Source organism: Pelobates fuscus, chromosome 8 (genome assembly GCF_036172605.1).
Source record: "Pelobates fuscus isolate aPelFus1 chromosome 8, aPelFus1.pri, whole genome shotgun sequence".
Taxonomy (NCBI): domain Eukaryota; kingdom Metazoa; phylum Chordata; class Amphibia; order Anura; family Pelobatidae; genus Pelobates; species Pelobates fuscus.
The window spans coordinates 59,486,336-59,499,076 of record NC_086324.1 but is presented as its reverse complement, the minus strand read 5'-3'; the positions used below and the strand labels follow the sequence as shown (position 1 = coordinate 59,499,076).

Below are 12,741 nucleotides of genomic sequence, written 5' to 3'. Positions count from 1 at the left end.
GATGATGAGAACACAGGGAGGAGGGAGATGATGAGAACACAGGGAGGAGGGAGATGATGAGAACACAGGGAGGAGGGGAGGGGTGTGAGGAGAACGTGGGGGAGGGAGAGACCACTAAAGGAGGGAGGGGGTGGTGGCGAGACCTCTAGGAGAGGGTGGGGGGAGAGCAGAGACCACTAAGGGAGGAAGGGTTGTGAGGAGAATGTGGAGGGGAGGGTCCACTAAGGGAGGGAGGAGGGGTGTGAGAAGAACGTGGGTGGGGGGTGGAGAGACCACTAAGGGAGGAGGGGGTGGTGGAGAGACCACTAGGGGAGAGGGGTGAGGAGAGACCACTAAGGGAGGGTGGGGGGAGAGCAGAGACCACTAAGGGAGGGTGAAGGACAGACCACTAATGGAAAGGGGGGTGTGTGAGAAAAGACCACTAGGGGAGGGTGGGGGGAGAGACCACTAAGGATGGGGGGGAGACCACTAATGGAAAGAGGCGGGGAGAGACCACTAATGGAAAGGGGGGGCAGGAGAGCAGAGACTACGAAGGGGGAAACAAGAGACCACTAATGGAAAGTCGGGGAGAAAAGGAGAGACCACTAAAGGGAGGGGGGAGGAGAGTAGAGACCATTAAGGGACAGGGGAGGAGAGACCACTAAGGGGCAGGGGAGATCTCTAAATGACGGAAGGGAGAGCTCTATAGGACAGGGGGCAGGACAGGGAGATCTTGCGCACACACACACACACACACAATGCATCCATACACACATAAACACAACATGTTTCCCTTACACACAGAGAAACACACAATGCATCCATTACACACACACAATGCAACCCTTACACATAAAGACAATGCATCCTTTGAACACATACACAGAAACACACAATGCACCCCTTACACACACATGCAAACACACTGCTTCTCTTACACATACACAGACACACAATGCACCCCTTACAGACACACACTGCATCCCTTACATACACAGAAACACACCTTGCATCCCTTATGCATACACACAGATTCACACAATGCATCCATTACACACAACCAGAAACACACAATACATTCCTTATACACAAACACACACTGCTTTCTATCCCTTACACAAAACACACTGCTTCCACTACACACAAACACACTGCATTGCCTACACAAACTGGTATCCCTATAAACTACATTCCATAAGCACACACATTAGATCCTCTACAATAACACATAACACATCCCCTACACACTCTCTGTAAGCAAACCCATGGGTGAAACATGTAGGTGGACCTTATGGTCATACTCACTGTCAGGCCCGGGGGCCCAGACCTTGAGCTGTGTTAGGGGCCCCCCCAAAAATGGAGCTCCTTCCCGTTCTCCAAGAAGATTGAATTTTGTGACCACAGTTACAAACAGCCTCCAGACCAGTGGAGCCACACTGTAGCCAGAGCCCATCACCATCCTCATCTGGTTGTAAGTAGGCAATCTAGTATATTATTAGTGACACGAATATCTAATTTACCTCACATTAAAGGGACACTATAGTCCCCAGAACCACTGCAGCTTAATAAAGTAGTTCTGGTGTCTATAGCATGTCCCTGGAGGCTTTTTAATGTAAACACACACTGTGTGCAGCACTGGCGTTAGTTCATATGGCAGATGATATGGGTGGGGCTTTGTGATGTTACATGGGGGGGCGTCAAATTTTTATTTTGCCAAGGGCAGCAAAAATCTTTGCACCGGCCCTGGGCAGATCGCAGGCAGAGCCAGCACAACCCAAACACAGCCCTGGCCAATCAGCATCTCCTCATAGAGATGAATGCATGCAGAGGGGGGAGACACTTAATATCACTGACCTCTAGTAGCCATCTGAGGAGTGGTCAGTGGAGTTATCCTTAGGATGTAATGTAAACACTGCATTTTCTCTGAAAAGACAATGTTTACAGCAAAAAGCCTGAAGGGAATGGTTACACTCACCAGAACAAATACAATAAGCTGTAGTTGTTCTGGTGATTATAGTGTCCCTTTAACACTCATAGCCTTGGTCATTAAATGTTGCAGCTCTTTTTTTAATACTAATTTTATTTCATCTATTTAGATGCAGTAGTCAAGTTTTATTAACATTTTGAGGCCATACCTTTCACAAAAACACTGTATCCGATATTTTGCATTTGGAGTTCCTTCGTCTAGTCAATCATATTTGAAAGTGGTAAAGAGATGGATGATGTCCAGTGCTCATACACTAGATTAATTATGCTTACATATAGATGCACAAGGCACCAAAGGCAATACAATTAATAGATATAGCACAGCTTCGATATAGACACTAATTTGCAGGAATTGACCAAATATCATACCTGCTACAAAACAGCTTTAATAGGTCTTATATTTGACCAGTCTCATACAAACTGCTCTGTAGAGAATGAAACCACCGTACCATGCGGATGAAGAAGATTCCACTAATAAAACCTTTGCCGTGGGTTGCAGTATAGATGAGGTTTGCCTGCCATTTCTGATCTGGACTAGCTTTAGTTGAGAGTAAGTTATTAAGCCCTGCTCATTGTCTGCATTCCAAAATACACGGATACACTGTTAGCATAGGTCATAAAATTAATTTGAATATATAATCATGAGAAGAAAAAGATATTGGGAGTGGCAAAATGCATTATTTATAATAATATCCAAATTGTTTACTTACAAAGAAAGAGGGAGGGAAAAAACGGGAGTAACAGAGAAAGTTACACCAGGAAAATTGGAGCAGAATATATTAGAGCCAAGGAAAAATAAGAGGGGAAAAAAAAACACATATGGGGAAAAAGGAAGAGTGAGAGTGAAAAATACAGGATATGGAAACAAGGGAAGACTGATACAGAAAGACACACCAGGTTAATGGATTAGACAGAAAGATTGAGGATGTATGATGACAAGGGGGAGAGATAAAGAGTCCTATATCAAGCGAAAATATACAGATACCATAGAAACAAAAACATTTTGCAAAGTAAAAGAAAAACTAAAAAACAATATGGCATGGAGTTAAATGTGTTAGATGACAAGGGTTATTTATGGGATGAAAGACATACAGATTGTAGAAAAGGGTAGTAAAAGTGGATTATCCGTAAGGAAAACCTAACAGGAAGGAAAACACAGAGAGATGTTCAGCAGAAGGAGCAAGGAGGTAGATTAGTATTAGTGTTTAATTAATAAGTGCAGTTTAGTTTCTTTGCACTAATTCCAATTCTCCTTCTGCCTGACTCAATGACATCCCTGTCATAGGGTAACAAGTTCACGGCAGCTTGATTTAAATGTATCATTATAGACACCATAAACATTGAGCCATTTTAAAAAGGATGTTCAGACAAATTCCCCTACCTTTATTTCCTTTAGTGATTAAAGCAGCACTATAGGGTCAGGAACACAAACATGTATTCCTGACCTTATAGTATTAAAAGTACTATTTTGGTGCTGGCCCCGCATCTGTCTTCTTGGCTGACATCATAGGAGAGTATTGGATTGGCTGAGATCATCAAATCTGATGATCTCAGCCAAGGAGGTGGAGCGGGGAGAGTCAAACGCCACCATGGCCAATAAGCATCTCCTCATAGAGATGCATTGAATCAATCACACTGTACAGCACTGCCCCAAGGGCCAACTTTGACACACTTATTCCAATTTTGCTTCATTGTTTTTCCTTTTACCACCTTCTGTCTTAAGTCTAAAAACCTTCTGCTCGATGGAGATTTTGAAATCCTTCATTTTCTTTAAATTTTATTTTTACAAACTTTAACCCTCCTCCCTCCTTTAACCCTAATAAACAAGGCACATAGACTTACAAAAGGAATCGTAAAATGAACTCAAGATAAAAGAGAAAAGCTTTAATTAACTCAGCTTTGCTTGAATAGGCAGTCACCCATGTATTTGTAGAAAACCAAAAATATATACAAAGATTCACTTCAGAAATGCATATAATTTTACTTACAAATATCTGTCTGCTCAAAAATTTAAACAAACTTTTGCGGCACTTAATGTCCTGTGTGTTTCTTGAGCATGTGTATTTATATATATTTATATTTATACATAGATTTTTTTTTTTCTTAAATAAAATTTTTACAAACTGTATAGAATTTGAAGGTTTTCAGTAAATCTGATTACATGCCCTGGGGAATCTGTTAGAGGGAAGAAAAAAAAACATAAAAACAAAATGGAAGATGGCTCTGCACTCTTGTTTCTAAGTCTCCAGAGGTTTCTGTAAGTAATAATGATAGGGAGTTGAGGTATTTAGCCACGCACACAAATAGGTTGCAGCAATAGCATAAAAATCCATGTTAGCACAGAAAAATCCCAAAACGTACAAAAAAACAAAAATAGTAATAATACTAATAACTCCTTTAGGGCTGAAGGGGTTATACAAAGTAGTCCTTCCAGGTGCAGCTACTTGTTAAGATGGGCTGCACGGAGCATAGAAAGTCCAAGGTGACTGTGTGCACTTATGAGAAAACCAGGCTAGTTTGTCAACAGGTGTTGAGAAAGTTGGGAATGGAATTCGGTGGCGGGATGACGACTCTTTTGAACGTTCATGCAAAGTACTGTTGAAGTGCTGTTTTTGCCCTGAGGGAAAACATGAAGCAAACAATTTTGTTTCATTAGCATTCTAAACGAAATACTGTAATCATTCCGGCAAATATTATTAACTGTTTAAGAAATTAAAATTGTGATATAACAAAAATAGGTTCCTACAATGACCCACATTGATTATGTATAGAGGGAATATTACAGGCAGAAAAAGATAATAAATAAATAAACAAAAAAATATTCCTATATTATTTCTTTAAAACATTAAAAGACAGACACATTGCTGTTCAGCCTTAAAGGACCACTCTAGGCACCCAGACCACTTCAGCTTAATGAAGTGGTCTGGGTGCCAGGTCCAGCTAGAGTTAACTAATTGTTTTATAAACATAGCAGTTTCAGAGAAACTGCTATGTTTATCAATTAGTTAAGCCTTCCCCCTCATTCTCTAGTGGCTGTCTCACTGACAGCCGCTAGAGGCGCTTGCGTGATTCTCACTGTGAAAATCACAGTGAGAGCACGCAAGCGTCCATAGGAAAGCATTATGAATGCTTTCCTATGTGACCGGCTGAATGCGCGCGCAGCTCTTGCCGCGCGTGCGCATTCAGCCGACGGGGAGGAACGGAGGCGGAGAGGAGGAGGAGAGCTCCCCGCCCAGCGCTGGAAAAAGGTAAGTTTTTACCCCTTTCCCCTTTCCAGAGCCGGGCGGGAGTGGGTCCCTGAGGGTGGGGGCACCCTCAGGGCACTCTAGTGCCAGGAAAACGAGTATGCTTTCCTGGCACTAGAGTGGTCCTTTAAGTATGGAATTTGAGAAGATACTCTTGGTATCGCGAAAAATATCTATATCTATAATCTCTGAAAGTAATACGGCGTTTACAGCAAATTAATGGAATCAAGAGGAGGAAATGTAAAAGGAATGTATTAGTAAAAGTTACTTAATATTATATTAGGGTAACACGTGATTAAGTATCATTCCTGTTGAAGCACAATTTATATATTTAACCAAATTTAAATTTCGGCCAAAGAATAAGATTACACCTAAAACCATATTTCGTGTCCACATTTCTCTGCTCCACACTTACTTGTCACAGAGATTTGGATCTGTTGACTGGCTAAGTTTGTGGAGTATTTCAACAATTCCGATTTCCCGCAGTTTATCTTGGCGTTCTTGTGAACCTAGGGAAAGAACACAGAAGACTAAATTATTGAACTTGCAAAAAAACTTCATGATCTCACTAGTCAAAAACATATACCCTACTTTTTAATTGAGACCAACTGTAAGACTAACAAAAGCAGTTATAGAAGAGTTGCTCCAATCACTATGACAACTTTAGAGATTTCAAATGGTCATGGTGTCTGGAGTCTGTATGTAAACCTCCAACAGCAGCACTGGAGCATCCATTAGCCAGCCTGGAACAAGATTTACTGCCTGGATAATGTTAAAGGGACACTCCAGGCACCCAGACCACTTCTGCCCATTTGAGTGGTCTGGGTGTCAACTCCCATCACCCTTAATTCTGCAAGTGTAATTATTGCAGTTTTTATAAACTGCAATAATTACCTTGCAGAGTTAAGTCCTCCTCTAGTGGCTGTCTATCAGAGTGTAAAGGTTTTTTTTAAACAATGCTGGACGTCCTCACGCTATGCATTGAATAATGCTTTCCTATGGGGAGGTCTAAGGCGCGCGGCCATAGCCTGGCATGCGCATTAGGTCTCCCCCGCCTGCTGATGTCGGGGGGGGGAGGAGCATGGGCGGAGTTTGACCCAGCGCCGGATTGCACTCATTGGTTGACAGTGGTGAGCTGACACGCTCAACCAATGAATGGCTGAGAGGACCAACTTCTGATTCTGCAGAAGCCAGATGTTGTCACCTTCCATAGAGAACTTTTGGAGTCCAGCCAGGACCTAGGTAAGAGGATAACCACTGCAAAACAGGTTTCCTTATTACTGGGAAACTAGGCCAGGGTACTCTTGGCATCATAACTTTTTTTTGTTTGTTTGTTTGAAGGTTTTTAATTATTTTTTATTTATTTTGAAAAAATTTATTTAAAGATTGTAAGTAGTACAACATTTTCATGCAGTAAATCAAAATACAATGAAATAACATTTGTTTCATCAGAATGGTATAGTGAAAAATATTTGAACAGATTTTTCTTGAAATGTCTCCCACAGTAACCTAATTGGTGATTGCTGGTGCTATGTAGGAACGATACAAGTGAGCATACTGAGATCATATAAACATGAAGTTTGAGCATACAATTACCCTTAAGCAAATGGTTATATATTTCCCCTGGCTAATAACAGTATACCCCATTTCCAATCATCATGTGGCATTGTGTCCAGCCTTGGACATGTGGGCATTTGAGGGCTTAACTATGGTTGGTTGAGTTCTGGGGGGTATTGTGAGGAGGGAGAGAGTGATTGCTTTTGGGCAGGGGGGTTTTCTGGCCTACTTTGCGAGCTTGAGGAGGTATTGGGTCCACGGGTACCAGATCTCTGTGTATTGAAGGTACTGATTTTGGCATCATAACTTGGGAGTAACCCTTTAACATTTATTTAATTAGCTATAAACCATTTCCAGATATATGGACAGCCAGTGGTATGACTAATCAAAATGTTGAAAGAAAACTCTTAAAGAGTCTCCTCATTTCGCAGAGGGAGTGCCAGCGACAACCAAACACCGATGTACACAGGCATTAACTTTTCATTCAAGCAAGATAGTTTGTGATGTTTGTTATTCAAACCAATCTGATCCCATCTACTGTAACCCTGTCATCAGACACAACTTGCCAGATTTGTAATAAGAGTGATCTGCTCAAATTCTTGTTACAAAAATCACAAAAAAGATACTGGTGTAAATCTTAAAAAGAAACCACATTATAAAAGTTTATAAAAAAGTGTTATTTAAACAGAAATTGGCACTTTAATAATTGGGACAGGAACATCTCCATGGCTGTCACTCATACAGACAGGGATGTTTTTTTCTACTTGCGTTAGCTCCAGAGTTAACGGAAGCGGCACTCGTGCTTTCTAGAAAGTGTGCCTGCCTTCTTCTTTACTCAGTTAGCTGTACAACTCATCGCATCTTACGGTAATTTTTTGGGGGTTACTTTTAAACTGGCCTTCAGAACTAAAATTAACTCAATCTCTTGGTCAGACCAATGCCATTTATATTTCCACACCTTACACGTCTTCCACATGGACTGCTGGAACTTCATTCCTCCAAACGCAAACTGAAATCTAAACATAAAGCGAAACCCTCCGCGTGTTCCCTTAACAACCTTTGTGCAGTGCGTTCAGCCTTTAAACATCTGCTGCTGGATGACATGGCACCAGACAGGCATAGATACCATACAAACTGCCTCCAGCATTCCAAAATCTCCAAACACTGTGTGTGTGCACATTACATGGAAGGTAATGCACATTACCTTGATGTTGCCGTGCAACTCAAACAAATGTGAGAAGCATATAGATGAAAGGTATGGGTGTACTGTGGGTTGGTAGCAGGACATAAAATGAACTCGAACTCACCTTCCTCTTCATTCCATGTGAGGTTCGCTATACAGAACATAGCTGCCAGTTGCAGCTTCAGGTTAGAATGACCCTGAGTAATAGGACAGGATGGAATAAAGAGATGAATATTCAGTATAATTTCTTTACTTTTTCAATTTCTTAAAATTCCTTGTTCAGGAGACATACAGAATTGGGCTATTGAAATTAACAAATGTCAACGAGGATTCTATTGTTATTATTTAAGATAAGTTATATTTGTTTGTGTCACTAGTATGCCAAAGATTCCTCCACTGATAAATACTGTTGGTAATAAAATGTAATATGTTAAACAGATCTACATAACATGCAGGGTCATATCTTGACCATATTTTCCTACCACATAATACTTTATTTTCTGCAAGATGTCGTCATTTGTCATGATGAGGTCTTTAGCCGTTGTTCCATCTGCTATGTTGGCCAGAATGCATAGAGTCTAGTGGAGAAAGAATAACAAAGCACATCAGAAGGTGAATATGTCATTGGCTTGACTGAGATTATCTACACCAGGGGTGCCCAAAAGGTTTATCCCCAGATGTTGTAGAACTACAACTCTCATAATGCTTTAGAATGACAAAGTACTTTGAAAGCTGTAATTTTAAAACATCTGGTGATCTACCTTTTGGGCACCGGTGATCTACACTGATGATTCAGGCACAGAGGAGATTTTTAGTCATTAATCCAGTCTGAGCAGTTGTAGACTGATTTGCCAGGGATATATACGTTTATACGAGAGACAATGCTAGATTAAACATAAAACACAGTTTTTCTGTATGAAACATGTTTTTCTTTGTTTTGGTTTTTTACTGCTCTAATCCAGAATGCGGATGTATGTTTTATTGCCTTTATAGACTTATTATATATAGACATATATTACAGTTCAGTTTTTGTTTACATTTAGAAGCTATTGTCCTTTAATTTTTCTTTAGAATGAATCATGAAGATGAAATAGACAATGTTTTAAATGTAAAAGAGGAACCGCAGTCATTGCTGGGAAGTGCTCTTTCATGCATTTCATCGGTCAAGGTTCTACTCTCTATGCAGACAAGGCAAGAGTTATTAATATGGTCCCCACATTGTACTAATCCTCTTGGCAGTCAGAAAGTAAAGTCTGCCTGTCCTTGACTGTGTAATGTTTTGTTCCATGCTAATGAGGAACTCCCAGTGAAAAGCAGATGCCTTTTGGCAGTTAGATAGTGATCACTAACCTGTTCCTTGACCTCAATGTTATGTTCGCCTTCCAGGATAAAGGTCACTGCCTGCATGATCTGCTTCCCATGGGTACTCATTATCTGGTCTATGTGCTGGCAGTGCAAAAAAAAGAGGAAACGAATGTCAGACAGTAAGGATTGTGGGCAACATGGCGCGGATGCCCAGCACACATGATACAAATAAACACAGCAAGAAATTCACATGCAACATTTCATACCAATAATGTTTGTTTGCTTCCAGGAACGTTAACACTGAATCAATTAGGACTTCCGTGTAGAGGTTGGAAACACCAAACCTCTTAAAGACCAATAACAACTAAAGTCTTATTGCAAAGTAGCCGTTTAATAACTTGTATCAAATTTTATTGTTCCACTTATTTAATGATGGCGCGTCTGCATATAAGCAATAATGGCGCAGGGTCATTATGGGCCTGCGTTACCGATCATTTGTCCTTCAGGAGTTAAAGGGACACTATAGTCACCTGAACAACTTTAGCTTAATGAAGCAGTTTTGGTGTATAGAACAAGCCCCTGCAGCCTCACTGCTCAATCTTCTGCCATTTAGAAGTTAAATCCCTTTGTTTATGAACCCTAGTCACACCTCCCTGCATGTGACTTGCACAGCCTTCCATAAACACTTCCTGTAAAGAGAGCCCTATTTAGGCTTTCTTTATTGCAAGTTCTGTTTAATTAAGATTTTCTTATCCCCTGCTATGTTAATAGCTTGCTAGACCCTGCAAGAGCCTCCTGTATGTGATTAAAGTTCAATTTAGAGATTGAGATACAATTATTTAAGGTAAATTACATCTGTTTGAAAGTGAAACCAGTTTTGTTTTCATGCAGGCTCTGTCAATCATAGCCAGGGAGGTGTGGCTAGGGCTGCATAAACAGAAACAAAGTGATTTAACTCCTAAATGACAGTGAATTGATCATTGAAATTGCAGGGGAAAGATCTATACACTAAAACCGCTTTATTTAGCTAAAGTAATTTAGGTGACTATAGTGTTCCTTTAATGCATTTTACCTTACTTTTAAAACACTGGCAGCATTCATATATAATACTAACTGCATTCAATTTGTTGATATGGGAGCTGATGTCTGTGCCTTACTGTGGAAAAATGATATAGCAGACAATGCATCCTTCAGCCCTTGTCCCTAGAGCAGGGGTAGGCAATCTTCAGCACTCCTGATGTTATGGACTACATCTCCCCTGACGCATTGCCAGCATTAAGGCTGTGAAAGCATTATGGGAGATGTAGTCCCGAGTGCTGAAGATTGCCTACCGCTGTCTTAGAGGCTGTAAGATCCAAATCACATCTCTGTTAAAAGCAGCCTGTTTAAAATCTAAACAGTCACAGCAGCACACAGTCTGCAGAAAGATAAAGTGACTTTCATCAAACACAAACAAAGCAGTCTAACTCTGTGGTTGTTTGATTCAATACATCTTATCTCACCGCAGACTGTGTGCTACAGTGATTTCAAGCGGCACCTGATGGCATTATCAGGGTTACTCATTTGCTGTGTATGCAAAATAGTTTAGAAGTTATTTTTAAAAAGGTTAAAACACAAGTTACATGCAGCAAGTGGAAGCTGCAATCACATACTTTTGAATTAGTGGATGTTTAAAAATACAGCTTACTCTATAGTTTGGTATTAAAATCATCATAACAAATGATCAATTATGTTTTTTACGCACTTGGAATAAATTTGTAATATTTACAAAATTTTGTGTACTGCAGAATTGTTGACTCAAGTATAATTTCCTGCGTAACACATTTTAGAGTGCATTACAGCTGTAGAATAATTTGGTACATTGTCAGGTTGATCATTGAGTTTCTAGGAAAGTATGCAACCATTCTCTACTGGAATTGGTGATCGCAATATTGCCTATTAGAACTAGGTAGTTGCAATCGAGGTTTAATTAGGAACCCACATTTCTGGATAAATAAAGGGGTTAAATAAAAGTACACTTACTGGGCGTGTGGAGAGTAGATTTCGCAGAAGTCCTAATGTTTTCATCAATACATTGACATCAGAATCAGATAGTAGTCTGAACAGCTGCTCTGTACTTAGACCTCTCAAAATATCAGACTTTATCTTCTGGTCCGCCTGAAAAGCCATGTTCTGTGAAGCATACAAGTTATTTTAATACAAAAGTGGAAATTGAATCAGACATCTTCATTTATATAAATAGATACAATGAGCACCAACACAATGTATGTCCATTTTTAAAGTTTTGTTAAAAGAAAGAATACAATAATTTACAGCTTTAACCAGAATAAGCCTGCCTCCTTAGTCATGCCTGCTTTTTATGCAATGTACTCCTTTGTGTATTTAAAGTTACTTATGTTTAAACTTTTACAACATTATTAATACAACTGCAAAGTAGTGGTGAAAAATTAATAAATGCACATAACATAGAAGGTTGGTCAGTTTTAGCACATCGTTGTCTTTTAATGGAATAAATGGGGAGGGGCACTAATTATGTGTGTTTCCTTTATGCTCTTACATTTAGCAGAACAAAATTAAAACGCAATATCACTCTTCGCATGCAATCTTTGTTTTTATTATTAAAGGGACACTCAACTGCCAACATACAACATATAGATCACTGTTTAGTAGATACACCCTAAATCAAAACGTACATGCATTTAATTATGCATTTATTTTCATTTGAGTTCTATCTAAAAACAGCTAGCAGAACCTGCAGTTCTATTGAATGCTGCCTTTGCAAGCCAACCTCTTGTAACCCCGCCCAGACTTTATGTAACTGTCCAATCACATACTTCCCAATGCAGCTCAATGGGAAGTCTTTGCGAGGCAGGTGCCCTGGGCAATTGCTGCCTCTTGAGTTTGGCTCCACTGAGCTAATGGAACCAAGAAAAAACAGGACCAGTTGTCTGCTTAAAAAGTCAGGGGGGGAGGTAACCAAGTTCATTTGGCAATTTCGATTAAGATCTGTACTTATTGTACAATGAAAACAAAATGAAATAATACAATGAAGACACACTTCACACAAAGTTTTTTTAGCAAGCTAAAGTGATTAAGGAGTCTGGAGTGTCCCTTTAATATTGGTCTGAGTGGCTTGCTGCCGTGCTTGCAACAGCTGGCCTTCACATCCACACACACAAACTGCGCAACAATCAAATTTTATTTTGTAGTGCAAAATCATACTTCCCAAGTGTCCCTATTTATGAGAGACAATCCCTATTTTGGGCCCAAATGTATTTGTTCTTTTATTTCTATCCTAATATCCTTTTTAATAGAAACTCAAAATTGTTTGTGTGTCCGAATGTTTAACAGAGCAACAAATATATTTAGAAATCAGTTTGTGTAAAGATACATTATTATTACTATTCTACATTATATCTTAGTTCCACAAACTGTTATTTGTAAGTCCCCTAATTTTTTTCTGAATCACCCCAGCCCTGCCACACT

General features: G+C 39.8%; 1 protein-coding gene across 4 annotated transcripts in view; it reads right to left on the bottom strand.

The window, feature by feature from the left end:
• Positions 1-3,828: 3,828 nt before the first annotated feature.
• ARMC8 (armadillo repeat containing 8) overlaps positions 3,829-12,741 on the bottom strand; it is a 51,520-nt gene continuing 42,607 nt past the window's right edge. For all 4 annotated transcript variants that reach the window (XM_063429894.1, XM_063429895.1, XM_063429897.1 and 1 more), the window contains 6 exons: positions 11,278-11,427; positions 9,301-9,396; positions 8,433-8,528; positions 8,075-8,147; positions 5,626-5,719; positions 3,829-4,582 (listed from right to left, as the gene is read on the bottom strand). In XM_063429894.1, coding sequence (XP_063285964.1) covers positions 4,549-4,582; positions 5,626-5,719; positions 8,075-8,147; positions 8,433-8,528; positions 9,301-9,396; positions 11,278-11,427 — 543 coding nt within the window. In that variant the 3' untranslated portion in view covers positions 3,829-4,548. The remainder of the gene's footprint in view (positions 4,583-5,625; positions 5,720-8,074; positions 8,148-8,432; positions 8,529-9,300; positions 9,397-11,277; positions 11,428-12,741) is intronic.